Consider the following 19,857-nt stretch of genomic DNA (forward strand, 5'->3'; position numbering starts at 1 on the left):
TTATACACTAAGAAAAACATACTTGTGAATATGATCATCCATTTCTGCCAATAGACCCTCCTAAATGTTACACCCTGGACCTTTAAGTAAAGGATCTGAATACTTCTTCCACCACTGTGGGTTAGATTAAAGTTACCACGCATTTAGCATGTTGAGCTTTCTGTCTCATCCTGTCCCGGGATGAGGTTCAGGAGGGGGGTGTTCCTCCTCCTCCTCCTCCTCCTCCTCACTCCCTCCATGTGTTCACGCTCGAAGAAAGGGCAGAGTGACGTCACGCAGGGCTGGTCTTGCCGTTTATTAGCCAGGGAGCCAAGTGCCAGGTTGCAAGAGCTTCACACTGGAGCTCTGTCCGGCCAGCGGCAGAGGGGATGTCCTACTAACTAACTCCACCAAAACTTTCTAGAAACTCAGTCAACAGAAAAAAACAAACACTGACTGACTGACAAAAGTGTCGCAACTCGCCTCACTTCCCCTTTAATGAAACTTTTGACTACTTGTGTGTTTTTCGTTTTTAACTGAAACAGGCACAGTCTGCACATCCACTTTGATTCCTTTTTTTGAATGAGCCGGGTCACGCTTGCGTAGAGAGCTTTTTTCTTTTCTCGAGTTTTTCTTTTCTTTTTCTTTTTTTTACGTTGGGATAAAGTTTCTCTTTATCAGTTAAGACTCGTGATGGCTGTCCTGTCACTAGCGTTACTACTTGTAGGATTTGTATTGACTTCAGCTGACAAGGTAAGTGTCTGTATCGCTTCACAGTTCCCTCATTTTACTCAGTAAGTGTGCGCAATATTGCCTCTCAGACTGCTCCCCGTTATTGTGAAGTGAAACGCCGTTTCATAGCGGAAAAAGTGGGCCGACACAGCAACAGGTTTTCTAAGTGTCCAAAACTTTAACGCTTGGCTCTGTGAATGCGCACACTGCTTCCTCTGTGAAATACATGTTGACCCCGCACACGCATGAGTTTAGCCTGTTACATAAGCCATGTAAAATAGAGTCATTTTTGTTATTTTATTTAATTTTTTTACAAGAAGCTCAGCCTACAGTAAACTGCTGCAGGGCAGTAGTGTTGTTGTTGCTGGACATCTCAGATTATCATTTCCTTCTGGCTTGTGCCGCATTTAACGAGATTCTCTTTCCCTCTTACAGGCTGGTGAAGTAGATAGAGAGGGTAAGTCCTATTTATTTGTTCTTGTTAATAATTAGATGTTTGTTGTGAGAGAGTGGAAGCGATTTTCCTCCACACTGATGAAAACTCAGGAGGACAACCTTGGTACACTGAGATCAAAGTGGGAGGGGAGTCTGTGTGTGAGGAGCTCTGTAATACACCCCCTCCTCTACCCTCTGCTGCCACCCCACCATTCCCCCTAAACACACACACACACACACACACACACAGTCCTCCAACTCTCTCTCTCACACACACACTTGTATTACATGAGCGAACTGCTTCAAGGGCTTTGTTATACAGGAAAGAAAATTCCACTTCTAAATCCTGCACATCTGTTATCCATTCTGAGGTTAAGAAACAAGTGAGCTGCAACAGTGCCCACGTAGGATCCCTTTACACCCGTCTTTATCTTCTGAACACCTCAAGGGCCCTCACACAGCAAGATGACAGCTGCCAGTTGGACCGCCGTGGGCGTTTGTGGTCGCCCGTCGCCTGTAGTTGGCTCTTCTTGGTCATTATCAGCCTTGTAAAACAGTTATTTTACCCATTAGTGTGGTTTCTCTTAACGTTTCTCCTCCAAGTTTTCTTCTCCAATAAGTTAAAGTCGATAGGCCTCATGCAAATTGTACAAACACATTTTGTTCCTAAGTGATTTATGAGAACTTGTCAAATTCCCCAATTTTCTTCCATTTAGAGTTTTATTAAAAGTCATGAACAGATCGACTGCCGTTTTTCACACTAATTTGATGATTAAGATTTCATTGGCATATTACGGCATGAAAATTAACGCATAAGGTATGGCAAGTTGCTGTCTGTTGCACCCGACAGTGTACCATCTGCTACTGTATAACAGTCTATAATCTATCTCTTAAGTTGATCTAAGCTTTTGCTTTAGGATGAACAGTTTTTATTTAGCAAACTGAAGGGAAACAATGCAATTATATGGTCATTTTTGGGACATTGACTATGCCAATGATTCCCTCCTATGAACAGGTGTTATTCATCAGGTTGAAAGGAGTAAGCCTTTGTTGTTTGGAGAATATCACTCATATGAGCAAACCTCACAGAAAAATGTAAGACAGGTTTGGGATAAGTAACCAAAAATATTCTTGCAAAGCTGCTTAAATTGTGACATTTTGTCATATTCTTAATTGAAATCTGAAGGACTAAGTATTTTCGCACAAAGTGTTTGTCAGAGTCTTGCAGCATCAACCACTTTTCGGCTGTGGAATCAGCGTCAGACAATCCAGCAATCCAACAACATTTTAGGTAGTGATTGGCCAGTTGTGTAGAGGTGTGAAAATAGACAGTTTGACACTTCTTTTAGTTAGAAACACTGTCTAGTTTCCTCATCTCATGTCTGCTAACGAAAGTGGTTTGTTCACAAGCTTTTGATTGTCGGCAGTAGTTCTTTGAAGGCAACTGGGTGTTTCAGAGCTCTAAAGGCCTCAGTATGCTTTAACTTAAGTGAGGATCCATGATTGAATATAATCTAATATCCAACTCAACCCATACTTGTCTGACCTTAGAGTTGAGGGACTGTGTCCGACAAGTTATCCGATAATCATGCCCATTTCACGCCGGGATTAGCCAGGAGTGCTTAACATATTCAGGGTTTAAACATACATCTCCAGCTCCCCTTTTTGTCCTGCCTTCAAATTCAGGACAATTACAAAACACTTTTGCTATTAGACGTGGTTAGGTGACACATCATGCAAACACGTTTGTTTGAATAGTGAGACCTTAAGCACACTATGAGCCAGTGTAATCACATTCATGGTGGAGTGAAAATTGTTGGTTTGTTGTTGTTTTTTCCTCCCGTTGGCTAAAGTATTTGTGGTGTGTTCAAGTTCACATGTTTTCAAGTTGAGGTGATGCATCACCCAGACTTTGTCAGCTCTAGTTCTTTGAGATCAGCATGGTGTGTAAACATGTACTGGTGTCCAGACATATTGGTGACAAATTAAGGGACAAAACCAAATAAAATGTCTTAGTAAGTCTATACCACAAGCCTGCAGAACAGTTTTCCCAAGTATCCCAGTGGTTGGTGACTGTGAAGGCCATAACATATGATTCACATTGGTTTTGTACTCCTCAAACCATTCAGTGACCCTTCATTCTCTATATGAAAATAAGTGCAAACTTTCCAAGCAGATGTTGCACTGAGATATAAATATGTGTTTTTTAGCTGGTTTGATAACATATTCTGTACAAGTGAGTTAAAGCTTCAACAATAAATGTCATCATTTAGTGTCAGACCCTCACAATCAGAGAACCAAAAAATCAAAGAAGAGTGTCTTTGGAGTATTGCCATTTTGCACCAGTGTTCAGCAATCACACAGACAAATCTATCATAGCAGAGGCAGAGAGACTAATTTCCCCACTCACAATAGAAAATAGACCAGCGGATGTACTTTTAGTAAGGGATGCCACTTTTAGTCTTCGTTTCCACACTGCTTTACTGAGTGTAGTATGACAGGACTTTAATTGACCCATCAGTTTAATTAAGCAATTCACTTTCTTTCAGACCTTTAAGTCGATATTTGACAACAACAGGTAATGATAATAAAACAAGAAAGACAAAAGAGAGAAAATAAATCAAAACAGAAAAATCCACATCCAGATCTTCATTTAAGTACATAACCTACAGGACTAACCCAAGCTAACGTTCTGACAACACGACTAGTGACTTTTGTGAACATGGAAGTCAATGAGTAAAGTGGAAAACCTTCCTTCCTTTGACCGAATGCATCATTTTGACTAGACTTTGAATAGACTCAGAAAATAAAAAGATACTGTAAGTACATTTTGAACTTACTTTGAACTATTATAGTGCAGAATCATTTTGTTTGGGTTTTTTGGTGACACAATGAAGGATGGGCCTTGGAATGGATGACCTTTAAGAATAATAACGTGTGGACTGCTTTTGTTATTTATTGAATGTATCTCATCTTTCAATTGTGAGCAATTGTGTCTGTTTTGAGGGTTATTCAGCTTGTCAGAACATTTGTTCTCTTTGAAAAGTAAGCTTTTACTCTTCTTTTTCCTAAACTCTTATGGATTAATAGGTCATAAAAAGAATTGAAAGGCCCTGAAAATATGTTTTTTCAGTGAGCTTCTTAGTCCTCTTAGAGAAATTAGGTAATACAGGAACACACTTTTATCTTCCAAAGTTAGAGCGGTTTTTGTCATTTATCATGAAAGATTTCTGGATTCGTGTTTTTGTCTACTCCTCTCACTGTTTTGGGTGGGTGGGGATCAGGATTGTGCGATCAATCAGGATTCAGCAACATATGAAATAAATGTGATGACAGTTGTTGGGTTGTTTGCGTACGTACGTTGCCACTATCAATCAAATGTAAAAACAAAACAAAGTCCTGATGAAGGTAAACTAAGACTAGAGTTTTTGAGAGATAAATTATTGTAGTTGTAATCCTTTAGAGATTAGTAACAGCAATTGCAGTTTGATACTGCAGAAAACACTCCTATAGCAGCCGCTTTGTCAGTAATACAACAGAAGCGCAGCATAAATAGTTTTCATATAGTTTCAAAATGGGGTTTGCGTTTATAAAAATTTTAAATCATTATTGTTATTTGAAGTTTTTAAGAAAATATTGAAATGCACCTGTGTTGTAGGTCTAAAGAGAGTAGTAGAAATAGAGTAAGAAAAAGAGCAGATTTCTTACTCTAAGTAGGAGTAATGGCTCTTGAGATTATACCCTGGGCCTCCTGAGGATTAAGCAGTGAAACCCTACTATTCAAATACTTACTAATCATCGGTGCTAATTCTTGACTCCTCTTTGACCCATTTTATTCTATAACTTTTTAATCCCTTAAAGATTTGTCTCACCAGCTTTTTCGCAAAAAGCAAACTGTGGACTGGAGAAATACTCTATCTAAACTTACATCAGACACGCACATGTTGCATAACCTTTTCACACATCAGTATCAAACAGCTTACTCTGTGCCATTCATGTTTGCAGAAATAGTAAAGTGAACTTGATGTAACTGTGAGGTATTTGCCCTCTAAAAAGGCCATGTTTTTTCATGTTCAAAGGCAGACATGTGCCACTTTGCTTTGGTTGTAGAGCTCTGACAGTGCTCAGTGTTTTCTTATCTGTGTAAACCTTACAAAGTTTCTATGATCAAGCTGCTTTCATCCCTCACAGATTAATGTGTGTCATTTCATATGTATCAGCACCAAATTGGCTGAAAGATATCTTCATGTTTTCTTTCTCAAAAACGTGTTTTTTATTTTGTCCAGAGCGTGCATGCTATGATTTGTAAAGCATGTCATTTTCTCAGACGTGTAATTTGAGTTTCGCCATTGACACCTGTTTAAATGTCCTCTTGTCAAAACCTACAAGATAATTACAAGGTTTTAATATTCATGTTACATTTTTTTCCAACCAAAACCAACCAAAACATTTTGAATGTGTCTGCCATTGCACACATTTGGAAAAGCAAACCAAGCCTGGGTGGAAATTTCCTTTAAACTGAGAGTGTTTCAAGCCCAACAGATTTCCTTGTACAATTGAGTTGACCACAAATTAGCCAATGAACAAGGGCCTCAGGGTAAATGAAGCACCATGCCAAGATGATATTGACTACCATCCAGTATAGGATGCATATTTTAGCTAGGTACTTACTTTGAACATTAAAATGCACCAACAGCTACTTAAGAACTTCTAGAAATCATCAAAACAATCATTGGCAATAGTCTAGATGAAATTCTGAATATGTGTGTAGCATTGTGCTAATTATATGGTTTCAAGTATCAAGACAGAGCAGAAAAGTATTCATGTCATACTGTCATGATTGTTTTCTAGATTCGTAAAATCCAAAAACTCAATTAACTCTTGTGTAGTGTCTTGGCATTTTGAAGTCTTCCAACTGATGACTGTTGATGATAGTAATAAAATAGACTCGAGCTGCAGGAGAGACCTGATCTTGTACTGAATCGATTTGTTGATTAAAATTTCAGTTGCCAGAAAATTAATCAATAATTTATATAAATAATTAATAGTCATTTATTAAGCAAAATTACCATACATTCTGTGGGACCAACATCTCAAATGTGAGGAATTTCTCCTTTTCTCAGTTTTTATATAATTGTAAATTGAATATCATTGGGTTTTGGACTGTTGGTCAGACATAACAAGCTATTTAAAGACTGACTCTGGGAACTTGTGATGGTTGATATTTTTCATTTACTATTTTTTGAGAGAAAAGACAAGCACAATAAAACATAAGCTCAACACAGTAGGGCTCTGCTGCATGCAGCCACACAATTCGGAGCGTTATATCCTCCTCACATCACATGAAAACTTGAATGAATGAAAAGAGACTGAACAAGGTTTTGCAACCATGCAGTAGTGTGTTTTTATTTGCCCTGCTCTCTTGAAAGGAAAAAGATCTAATGTCATTGTGCTGTTTTACAGACCAGCTCAGGAGCCGGCTGAAGGAATATGGCCTCGTCACTCCCTTCAGCACCGACTCTCATGGACACTACCTGTCACACCTGCTCTCTGCTACTCACAAGCAGCGAGTCAAGAGGGAGGTGTTTTCTTCTGGTGAATCTGAACAGAAACTTTTCTTCAACATCTCTGCATTTGGGAAGGAGTTCCACCTCCGTCTGCGTCCAAACAACAAGCTGGTGGCGCCAGGTGCTATGGTGGAGTGGCACGATGAGGTTGAAGGCTTCAGGAACGTCAGTGTCAGCGCTGGTGATGATGCCAGTACAGGCGCCAACCAGACTGAATCCACCACCGGGACCGAGAGGATACTGCGGCGTGAGCTGCTAAAGACAGACTGCACATTTATCGGTGACATCACGGACGTCCCCGGGGCCGCGGTTGCTATTAACAACTGTGACGGACTGGTAAGTCCTCCTCATCCATAAAGCTCTTTGCACCCCAAACCCCTCAAACCCTGTCTTTTCATTACAAAAGCGCCATGACCTTATCAACTGACACTAATGGATTTAAGATGTCCGTAACTCCTGAAGGTAGCCGTTCTTTACGTCAGCACTCGGCATTTTTACAGCACATTGTTCTTGGAGATATTCTTCAGGCGGGCAGACGGAATAGCTTTTTGTACAGAAGTTTGTCATGGGTGAGTGGCCATCCATTGCAACCACAAACCCAACGGATTTCCCCCCCAACCCCTTCCCAACATAAAACACGAGTTCCCTTTGTGCTCCGCAAAAGTCTGCAGTCCTATCCTTCCCATCACCCCTCATAAAACACTTGAGCAGTAATTGGGGAATGACCTGGGCCAAAATCTCCCAGAGTAGGCCAACAAAAGATCTCTCGGCTCAAGGAAAAGGCTCAGTTAACCAAACCCAGAGACCTTCAAATGAAGTTCTCTGCTCCAGAAACATCCTTTGAGTAGCCTTTAAAGCAACACAAAGGATGTACTGCAACTTATGACTCCTGATAGGCCTTCAGAATCAACTTGATAAAAAGATAAAGCTAGTGTTACCTAATATTTTTATTATTAACAGCATTCTGCTGAAGAAACTGAACCAACAATGATTTATTCCTACTTACAAGTACTGTCTGTAGCCAGAATTTGTGGGTGCGCTACTCTTGCACTGAATTTCTGTTGAGCTGCACTGTGTTTGTTTTCCCCAAAACGTCTCATGCTTTAATCATTTTATGAATTTAATTTACAACAAATGGCAAAATGTTTCAGAATGAAGCCTTCATCAGAGCATTGAACACATCGTAATGGATTCCTCTCTAATGCAATGTAAGCTACAGAAGCATGTGACCAGCAATCAAATAGAATGTAAACTCAGTAAATTTAGACTAAACTACATTTAGTAGTAGTAGAGTTCATCACAACCATGGTTGTCTGTCAGTCTATCTCTATTGACCAGACTAGAATATCTGATCAACTATTCGGTAGATGATTGATTGCTATGATTGCTAATGACTTCAGTGATACTCTGACTCACCTGTGAGTGATATGTTGCCCCACCAGCTGGCCAAATTCACCACTGAAATATTTTCACATCAACCAGATGGAGAGGCAAAAAATATTGTACAAATATTAATGGTTCCTAGACAATGAATCATACTGACTTTGGTGACTGACCTGTCTTCCTCTCTGCTGCCACCAGCAGGTTGACATTTCTGAGTTTGAGGGAAATATCTCTGAAACTATAAGCTGGATTGCCATGAAATTTCACATTTACACATAGGGCAACTGTGGCTCAGGGGGTAGAGCGGGACACTCCTCCAGCTGCATGTCGGGGTGTCCTTGAGCAAGATACTGAATTCCAAATTGCGTATGAATGTGGATAAATGAGTTAGCTTCTGTTTGTGATGGCCTTTGCCAATTGTGTGAATGTGGAATGTAGTGTTACAGTGTTTTGAGTGGTCAAAAGACCAGACAGGCCCTATACAAGAACAGTCCATTTACCATTGCCTGCAGGATGAATTGTCTCTGAGTCTCTGACTTTTCTCCTTGCCCCATTATCTGGTCAGTTTGCCCAGTATTTTGTATAACACTACCTTTTTTTTAACCAAATATCTGCAAATCTAATGACAATAATAATGCCATAATTAAAGTACACTGTTTTTTGTGTTTTTGTGCTAAGTAACTACTTTTAGCATGCTAACACGCTGAACTAAGATGCTGAACATGGTAAAGATTATACCTGCCAAACATCAACATGTTAGCATTGCCACTGTGAGCATGTTAGCATGAGTTTTGGATGACAATAGACCTTTTTTACAGTGGCTATATTGATTTGAAATGCATGGCTAAACACAGACAAATGTTACCAAATTATACTAATTAAGGCTTTGATCCATTCAGGTCAGACAGAGTCAGGGTGCTGCTATTGTGCATGTTGGCTCACTGGAAAGGCTCTGCTACACTAAAGGGACCAGAACCTTAATTAGTAGTTAGTATTAGTAGCACCTGTATTTACCTTACTATTTCATGTCAATGCAATAGAATGGCTGCTGTGAAAAAATTCAGGGTTGGTTTCAAGGGATGACGTCTCCTCACTGAATTTATTGTATCTCAGTGTGCCTTGCCATTTAATCTGTTCAACTAAGCTGTAACTGATTTTAAGATTGCACTAGTATTTAGTTGTAAAGGTATGCGCAAACCTGGCTACAACATCAAGAGTAGCCTTTACTGTTGCATATCAAAAGGCAGCACGTGATCCATGGCTATGATGATAGTGAGCAAGAGATCCTCGGGGACTTTCACTTAAATCATGAAACATGAATGCCTGACAGTCTGCATTTTCTTAGATATGTGTGTGTATCCCTATGATTTGATTCTGCTCTGCAGGGGTTCACTTTATTCCCTTCACATAACAACACTTGTAACAAGGCAGCACATTTGTAGAGAGAGATTCTCACAGGCAGACGTGGGAGTGTGAGGTTTTGATAGTGTTGCTGGCCAGTAAAAACACAAAGTGTGTGTGTGATGTTGACCTGTGTTTTTCAAGGTGATGAGAGGAGATTTTCATGAAAATGAAAATGGAAAATGTAAAGAGGTGGATTCACAAGAGCAGAGTGGACAGGTATTGTTTTGGGTTTTGCACGAAACTTGATTCTACCATCATATGATGTCAGACAAACAACATACAGTATTTCCTCTCAATGAGCAGACTGAAATGAGAACTCTACAATATAGGAAATCTTTTTTTAATGCAACTATAAACTCTCTTGGCTTTGTGAATGACCTTAAAAGATTATATTACACAACACTTTAGTTATAATGTGCTTTTACACATACAAGCAAAATTAATCAATCATATTTTTCCAATTCAGTCAAATAATTACAATCTCCAGCTAATAAGAGCTGCAGTAAACACACCATAAAAGCCTGTCTTTAATAAATAGCATTGAAAGTATTAATTTTTTTAAGATTCCATAACTTAGGGAAACTGAAAGTTGCAAATTAAGATCTGGAAAAAACATGGTGTAAAAACAGTTTTGGAGTGAGGCAGGAATAAAGAAAGTATCATCAGTCCAAATGAAAGATGACTGAATCCCATGAAACAGGCTCTTGAACTTCCCAGTAAACAGATAAGCAATTCACATTTGAATTTTTTCCATTTTGCTTTACAAAAACATTTAATTGATTATCAAAATTGTTGGCAACTGTTTTTTCAACAATCTCAAACTTATGCTGCTGGTATGAAATTTCAGAGTTTTTCTATTTCCAACCAATTGTAAATAATTACACTTTGGATTGATACTTCTTTGTTGTTCCACTGCAGCAATCTATTTTGACAGGAAGTGGATTACGTTACAGGACCTAAGACTACCATCATGGGACCTTTAAAATCTCAAAAGCTAAAAAAATAATGTGTAAACTTGCTCATCAGAGTTCAGGTATTTAAAAGCAGATGTTGCATAGCTCCCTCACACAAGAAGAAAACATGGACAATCTGGACAATGAGGGACTAATAATTAATAAATTACATAAAATAATATTCACAAAAATGTTTTATTTAATATATTTATTCCTGTCTTCGTAAACAATGCGACATCACCATAAGGAAGGCCCTTCCACACAGCACTGTCTGTTATCTGTCTGCTGGCTGTCTGAATTCATGTGAATGCAGCATTTTTAACAGAAAGCAGCATCCTAATGAATCACATATAATATTTCTGACACACTGTTATTCATCTAAAAATAGTTTTATGATGTTGTTGTCTGACAGACAGCTCTGTAGAGAAGATATTAAAGGACAATTTGTATATTAAGTGGGAGTACAAAGAATCAGAATATGAATTACACCTCGCTGCATGACTCATTTAAAGTGTAGGTTTGACGCCATTATTAAATCCTGTTTCTTTTTGCCCCCTGAGGCCTCAGCTCTGCCCCTGAGAAATGGTAATATTATACCGACTGTCAATCAGTGTATTATTATCATATTATTATAATATAATGTTAATATAATTTTATCTTTGGATACAAAATCTAATGGAGTTCACGTTTCTGTCATTGCATCGTCAAGCTCAGTGTAATGACGTTGACACTGAATCAAACTTAAGAAAATAGCAGCAGAAAACTGAGAGTTCAGAAAATGGAAGCTAGTTAGCCTAGCTCGCTAATGTCCTGTCCCTGAGTTTTATTGAAGAGGGAAAAAGCTCAGGGCGCCCAGTAGCTCACCTGGTTGAGTGTGCACCCCATGTAGGCTGAGGCCTTATGGCAGTGGCTTGGGTTCGATTCTGACTGGCAGCCATTTACTGCATGTCATCCCCACTCTCTCTCCCCTTTCTGTCACTATCAAATAAAGGCATAAAAGACCTGAAATGTTTAACCACTTTACTTCATTTTTTCTGAAGTGACCAACTGCAGCATCCCTGTATGAACTCCTAAATATAATCTCTAATATAAATATAAATATTACATTGGCAGTCAAGCACATGTCCTAAATAAAGGCAATGCCAGTCTGACCTTTAAGTCACTCCTGTACACTGCAGGATTTGGCCATTTCCTTTGATTGGAGCGGGAGGAAGCAGTTCATCACTTGGGCTGATTCTGTCTCTCCAAGACATTTATAGCTGAACCTTGCAGGAGATTCAGGCCTGAGAGGGGGCCACACAGGATGTGAGTTTTGCTTTGTAAATACTGTTGTGGCAGGATGTCACTTTGAAGATGCCAACAGTCATCAAAGGGTCAGTCGCTTTGCCCAGTGGAAGGCTGATCTGAAAAGACTGCTGTTGCATACAACACTGTACTGTATGATATCACACTACAGTGGACCATTATATCAGTGTTTGTCTTATATATAAGACAAACACTGATATAATGGTCCACTGTAGTTTTTATATAAATATAAAAAATATATTTTTTTATATTTATATATTTATATTTTATATATTTTTTGCACTTTGCAAATACTTGTTTTTTTTACTTGCATTAAGGGACTCATTTGTATATGATGGGATATGAAAATAGAACACTAAAATAAAATCTGGGCCAGTTTCACCTGACCTGCCTTTTAGAAAAGTTTATTTTTGTGCAAAAATCAGTTAAAACCAATTTTAGAAATACTGTTGGCAGTACAAACACTGTATTGTGACCATTTCTTCTTTTGTGCTCACTAAAAAGGGACTTTGGGCATTTATGTCCTCATTGTTTATTACTGGAAGTATTTCTGGAGCTGTCAGCATCACAGGACTTAATTACGGTAAAATGTGATCATCAGTTTCTTGTTACAGCAGTACCAAATTGCACATTTGCAGGCACATATTAAAATATGTGTAATCAGTTTAAAGTGATTTGCCTTTTAAAGGAAGTGGGTTATATTTGGTTGGAAATCTGTGACGTCTGGGTCAGAGCATCTCACGGTTTAGTGTGAGCACACATGTTCACAATCCTAACTTGCCACATACTGTTTTGTACTTGGTCAGTGGCCCCCTGCTATATGACTCTAACTTATGTATGCTACTTAAAAGAAATGTATTTTTGGTTTCACGTGGGACACGAACAGTGGTGTCCTGGGTTGGTCCTGTGTTTGTTTGGACCATCCATCCGCCCCACCTCCTCAACATGTGGACTTTCTCACTCTTAATACTACTTCACCTGACTTCAACAGTGTCCACAAATGATGCTAGAGGGAAATCTACATATTTTGAAGTGGAGGGTCACTCACCAAGCTGCAGTATTTGATAACTTGGGAGTGAGACCGGGTTGGACCATTTCATGTTTTTTGGGCATGGAGTCAGCAGCTCATTTGTTCTTTTTCTCTCTTCACTAAACTCCTGAGGCAAACTGTCAACATCACATGAGGACTAAGTGTAAATCACAAAAAGGTAAAACCTGGGGCATACGTTTGGGTGTAAATCAGTCTAAATAAGACCTGGTGAAACCAAGAAAAGGATTGTATCTATATATTATATCTAAATATACTTAACTTATACTTTTACTATTTGGTCTTGCTCTAACGCAGAACATGATGATCTTTTCTCTTCACATTGTTTGCAGCCTAAATGCAAAGCATGCAGGACTGCATAACCCAAGATCAAACACTCACCAAACCAGTGGTTGCTGATGAAAAACCCTGTTGTTGAGGGCCAGTGGTCTTTGATCTCAAGTGGTAGCCCTAGCCCTCGCTAGGTGTGTGTTTTACTGTTTCTTAATTATAGCCAGGCTGCTGTCTGGAAGAATTTACTGGAGGCAGGCAGGCAGCCTGACTGCTAAATGCTTATGAGGCAGATACTTCCTCTGCTTCAGCAGTAGCAGTAGCAGCGTGGGGGTGAAGCGAGGGTGATCTTTGCTGGCCTGTGTGGGAGACTACCTTCATGTTGCATGCATGTCAGAGAAACCAGGCAGAGGGGTTTCTTGACAAAATCAGATTAAATATATCAGCACTGAGCTCTGTTTTGTGTGGAGTAGAAATTATTCTGTCTGGGTCATGTTGGAGGGCTCATTGAAATATGGTGCTAAGCAGAATCTGTCAGCTTATTAGCCTATTTATTTTGAGTTCACTCTAATGATTTATGATTTCTAAAAATCCTGAATCATACATTTTTAAAGTGTGACCAGACTTTTAGCCAAAGCAACAGAGAAAGTAAAAGCAAAGTATGACACAAGCTCTGACAAATTTGAAATGTTACTAATGTTTAACCAGCCCAGGTACTCTTGAACCTACACACTGTTTATCACTGTTTGGAACTTTGTTGACTTTGTACCTGAAATTCTGACACTGAATGATTACTAGATTACTTGAAAGGAGAAAGAAGAAAGATGACATATTTTTAATGTTCCAATTGCATACCAAAAAAAACTGAAACTGAAAACTGAAAAAAATTCTCATGTCTTGATCCATATATTGCCGAGGCAAGTAGTTGATTAAAGGCTTATAATGGGCATTGTTTGATCTTTTTCTTCAGTCCTGCCTACATATTCATATTCATTTAACATTTCCTTGTGCTGGCAGTCCCCGAGGCTAAACATTGTCCGGTAAAATGTTAACATGGTGAAGTTAATCTTTTCTGAAAAGATTTAGTAAAATATGGATCAAAAACAAACTTTTTGAATGTTGCGGTTGCAAAAACAATTCAGTTGCATTTGAAATCATGGCCTCCTGTGAATTATCTCTGATTTGCATGAAAACAATGCCAATGCTTATGTCTTGGTTTGAAATTATACATATAAGCTTGCGTAAGTCTGAAATATTTACAACATGGACTCTTCAATGGTCTTTTCAACTTTGTCACTGCTTTTTGAAATATGGGCTTTGAAGGTATTTGCTTCCGTTTATGGGATATAATGACAGTGTTTGATGCCAGAAACACATCTGGTCTGTAAGAAGGTTTTTTTTGTGAAAGGACGGTAGTTTTACAAGTACAGTGCGTTCATCGTAAACAGACAGAAGGACCCACTCAGCTGAGGATGGTTGGTTATGTGAGCCTTGTTTCTTTTTCATGTGATGAAGCATACAGCACAAAGTGGGGGAAAAAAGGCATTAGAGCCAACAACAAAGGAATGTGACTGACCTCAAGATGTCAGAAATGGACGTATACTGTGTCATTCCCATCCTTCTCCTCCCCCAACGTGACTCCAAGTTCATGTCTGGTCTCTCCTCATGTGCTCACAGGGTTCCCTTGTCACAGAGGTGATGGTTCACATACTGCAGATATTTTATTGTGGAGTTGTTGCCCTGAAATGCAGAGAGGGGAAGCTTCTCATGTCTGATGTATTTTTAGACTGAAGGACATAATCTCTGCATCTGTTTTTTGTCCAGCTATGCAGAGCAGGGAAAAATGATCGAAGAGTATGATTTAATGTTCTGGTTTGTGATGAGTAACTCCCTCACGTTATTATAAATGACATGCTCCGGTAATAGAGCCCCAGACCTCAAAAACAAACTTTTAATTAAAATAAACAGCCTTCAGAGGCAAACATTGAAATGTGTTACAGTGAGCTTGAGTTGAGTTGTTATATTGATGCAGGGCTGGTGCTGATTAGTTATTTTGGACTCTTAATATGTTCTCTGGGATGTTGAAAGGAAACACTTGCAGATAAGGAATAAGTGTAAACCACATCTCACTTATGGTGTGTCTGGAATTTTAAAGGCATTACAATGTAGCCTAAATACCATTTGTGCTTAGTTTTTATATATCGTTTTGGCAACGACAAACATTTTGGTTTAGACTAAAATATCTAAACAACTATTAGATGGATTACCTTAAAGTTTGGTACAGACATTCATGGTTCCCAGAGGATAAATCTGCCTGACTTTGGTGATCCCCTGACTTTCATAGTGCCATTATAGGGTCAAAATTTAAATCTGATAATGCAACATAATGAGATTCCCATCAGCCTCATTATACCTAAACATCATCATGTTAGCATTGTCATTGTGAGCATGTGACATTAGCATTTAGCTCAAAGCACCTTTATAACCTATATAAGTACAACCTCATAGAGCTGCAAGCACCACTCCAGGTTGTTAGTCTTGTTATGTTTCATGTAAATGTTTGCTCAGCTTTACTGTAATAGTTCAAATAATATGTTTTCTTAGATTAATTATGCAGTTTGTTACACGTGTTGTTTATATTGAGGCAGATGTTTACTTGATGGGTATCAACTGTATAAAGCTGGATCTAATTCTGATCCTTTATTTGTTGTAGCTCATTATGTAATTATTTTAGCTGTTGAAAACACTCTACTAAGTAGAGTATAACCATGGTTTGGTAATATGTGAGGTAAAATATATTTGTTAACTGGTACTGAACCTGATTATTTTCTCACACAAGGTCAAGAAGGTTATAAATCTCAGTTTCTTAAATGAATTTCCAGAAAATTTAGGATTCAGTTTCACTTTATGCACTATATTGTAATCATGTTATAAAATGACATATATACTTTGATAAAAGGCTCATCCATACATGCCCCAGTGGGGTCTGACTGCTGTACAGCACTGTGAACATGTGAACAAACTACTAAAGCTGCCAGCAATTTCAAAATCCTTTATCCCATGTACAGTTTACAAAATACCACAGAAAACCTTTAGGGAAAAGCTTGGTAACACTTTATTTGGATAGTTTAGAGTCTGTTTCACCAGCTTATAGCCATGTTCTGATATCACACTACTATGGTTAAGATTTAGTTAGTATTAGGCTCAAAAAAGACCTTGGTTAGGCATGAGTTGTCATACATACTCTATACACTGTTGAAATGTTACAAATACTCTATAAAGTATCTGTAGGTGGGCTATCCAAGTGTTACCAAAAGCTCTAATGCAAGCTGTATTTCCTTAATTGAGCTGTTCAGGAGTCAACCATGTAACATGTATTGTACATGTGATATAGGCATAAATATTGACACTCTCAACACACATGCTACTGCTGTAATATGTATGTACACAGTAATCTGGTCTAAAGGCAGATATTTATTAGTCAATGACTCTGCTGCCAGATTGTGGCTTGCACGTTCAAATAGAAATCTGTTTGATTTGGTGCCTGTATATACATGTGGTTCAGAACTGCATGCAGATCTTTTCCAATTTCTGCTGATTACGGAACATCAGATCTGTGTCACGTGTGAAAGGGGAAAAAAAATCTGACTTTTGTGCCCTTTCGGCTGCAGCAAGTACAACTGTGTGCCACAAAGTACCAGCTTTTATTTCATCTTGACAAACAAACTGTAAGCTGCCTGGAAATGCCTTAAAGCAACCATGAAATACTGTGTTAGCCTCACTCATTTGTTTCCATGAAGCAGGACAGCTGGAACAAAAACCTCCTCTTACCCTGTGTTGCATGAAGGAGAATCTTTTTTTTCTTTTTCTAGCGGTCCTTGGCAGTCGGACCGACTGTTTGACAGACACAGACAGACGGAGGAAGAGCTGACCTGAGAACCGCATGTCTGACTGTTGATATTAACCTTTACCTCGCTAGCGGCTCTGTAAAACTTGGCCACCTCTTTATGTGTGTCATGTTGCATAATCAGCTCTGCCAGCCAAAAGGGGTGAGGCATTGCTGTGTCTGTGGCATGTGAGACTCACAAGTGTAAACACACTGTAGGCCTGATGGGTAATGCATCAGTATCCTTTCAGAGCAAAAACCCTGCCTGTTGGAGGAGATTTGAACTAAAACTCTCTCCTGATCCTTCGCTGTCAAGTCCATCTGGGCAGTTTAATGGCTCCTCCTCAAACCCCTCAGGCAAGACTCGCCTTGGAGGAAACATTTACAACGCTGAGATTCATGAAGAGTGACAAAATGAGTAAATACGATTTTGCTAAGAGCTACGTGTGTTCAGTGGCCTAAACTTTTGGCCTTGGAGACATAAAAGAGCATTTTGGACGTGCACAGCTCCTGACATATCTGGAGCTGCCGTGGAGGAAAAAAAAGCAAAGAAAATATCCTATTTGATTAGAAAAAGAAAGTGAGCCAGTTCCTCTTTGCAGTGAACTGTAGTTGGGCACAAGAGTTTTATTCACTAATAGTTCTTAATGTTCCTTGTTGACTTAGCCAAGGCTTGTTGCAAAGGCTTGACCCCAGAGCTGTTTGGGTATATGGTTTGAGGTACACGAGGGGAGGCACACCAAGATATGCAAAGCCAAGCTATTTCTTCTAAGTTTTCTCCTCAGCAGTCGAGGGTTCAGTTCAGTGTGTACTGCAGGGGTGCTTTTTATTGATATTTATGTGTTGAAACATTTTTAATCATGACCTATATAAACTTAAGAGAATCCCACATTTTCTGTTGTCGTTACAGACAGACATTGAGAGCCATTCACCAACATGAGGTTTTATTTTAAGCCAAGTGTGGACTCCTCACCGCCTCCTCAAAGCCGTCTGTAAATGTTTGCTCTGTTTGGTGAAGCAGCACAAAAAGGCTGAACTAAAATAAATTTGTATATTGTTTCTCAAAGTGCAGCCTGTTTCACCCTTCTCTGCTCTGCTCTTGTACCAAAAACTCTCCTTCATTTTAGTTTATCTTTAAACTTTTGTTTTTGACTTTCTAATATTTTATTCTTTTTAAGAAAAACACTTCAGAAGGCAAATAGGCATAGATGTGATACAATGATTTATTGGTAGTTGTTATTGTGGACTTTAATATTGTTGAGCTTTCTCAGAAAATAGTTTCTACTTCTCTGCCAAGGGATTGAAGACTATCAATAACCCCCTGCAAATCACAAGAAATGAACTTGTGTATTTTTTCCCCCTTAAAGTTCCTTTAAAGGCTGGGGATGAAAATGGCAGGTAATGATGACGAAGGTTTGCTCACATTTTTGAAAGCAAACACACCTTTGAACAACACTGAGGGTGAAAGGTGGCAGTGTCCTGGCTGAATTCAGACCTTTTTTCAATGTTGCAGTACCTCAGCTTTTTTTTTTTTTTTTTTTTTAAACGAAGCAAGTTCATGACGACTCCTTAAGAAGTTTAGACTGAAAGAGACTGTTTTTGAAAAACTGGAGCCCCTTCAGCTGAATCCCATATGTTTTTTTTGGCAGGAGGAGTGGTGTCCTGCTTGGCTTGGGCTGATGTTGGGGATATTAAACTGATGGAACACAGGACTCTTGATCCTTTTTTGAGGGTTGTGTTTAGAGCCTCTGTCAGACACCTGCTATTCGTTTCCTCTGATACTGAATAACACAGAAGTAGTGGGTGGCAGAAAAAATGTGCCATCAGAAACCCTTCTGCTGTGAAAGCCAAACTCGGAGATGGCAGAGCAGTTTTGGAGAGTTTCAAGTCTTGCGTAATGTGAAAGTGTGCCAGGTTTGTTGCACTACCGTTTTTTTTTACACTAATTTATGGGGATTGCTGCCAAATAATCTTCCACAAGGCCATTTTCATCCATTACAAGACTTCTGCCAGACTTCACACGACTATTTTAGCAAAGACACTACATTTCCCAGCTGGAGAAGTAACTTTTACTGATGTGTTTGTTGTTTGTGGGAAAGAGATTCCTGGATGATAATTTTTAAGTAGTTTAGGATGACGTTGATGTGATGCGTGAATACTGTTCATGCGGGTCTGTTCAGATTATCACATGCGATCAGCTTTGGGTCCACACATCAGTTTCGAACTTGGGGGTTGACCTCAGCTCATACTTCAGCAGATTAAATTAAATCTTCAAATAGAAAAACAGACTGGTTGGCAGAGTATCTCCAGAGTTATGCACACCTATGCTCCCCGTATTGACATTTTACTTGGTTGAAATTCATCCTCAATTAAAGGAGCTATATTTAACCAATTAACTACTGTCGAATTCATACTCGAAAACAAAATGGGGACAACATATCACCAGAAACGTTACGCGGTGTTTGCTAGTTTATCCAGCTCGGTTAGCCGTGCCAGCTAGGGGTCCTAGGTTAGCTGATCTGCGCTGGGACTGGGAAGCTCGGACCTGAACTGGCAACAGAACCAAGGTTCAGCAGCCTTTCAGTGGACTGAATTGAGGCCATACTGCGACCCAGGACTGGGAGATGATGAAGACATGCCGAGTCAGGCATGGGGACCAGAAGAAGGTGTGAATGCTTAGAAAGACCAAGGAGGGACATTAGTCCAACTCTGGTTATGTCATCCCGAGGAGGCCAGAAGCAAAACCAGTTGCAAAGAAAACTAAGGGCAGACTGGATTCCACAGTGACTCACAATTTCACACAAGTGTTTCACAAAAGAGGACAGGCTGGGGTTAACGGTTTACGCGATGTATATCTGTGCAACACAATACTTGATATCTTTGACATGCAAAACA

At 39.2% G+C, this 19,857-nt stretch overlaps 1 protein-coding gene across 1 annotated transcript in view; it reads left to right on the top strand.

Moving 5' to 3' along the window:
- Positions 1–343: 343 nt before the first annotated feature.
- adamts3 (ADAM metallopeptidase with thrombospondin type 1 motif, 3) overlaps positions 344–19,857 on the top strand; it is a gene marked incomplete in the record, with an annotated part of 134,996 nt that continues 115,482 nt past the window's right edge. Inside the window, 3 exon segments of the mRNA XM_035658667.1 lie at positions 344–732; positions 1,147–1,168; positions 6,610–7,049. Of these exon segments, the coding sequence (XP_035514560.1) occupies positions 673–732; positions 1,147–1,168; positions 6,610–7,049 (522 nt within the window).

This window comes from Morone saxatilis, unplaced genomic scaffold (assembly GCF_004916995.1).
Source record: "Morone saxatilis isolate NCDOM2014 unplaced genomic scaffold, NCSU_SB_2.0 Contig16, whole genome shotgun sequence".
NCBI classification, from domain to species: domain Eukaryota; kingdom Metazoa; phylum Chordata; class Actinopteri; family Moronidae; genus Morone; species Morone saxatilis.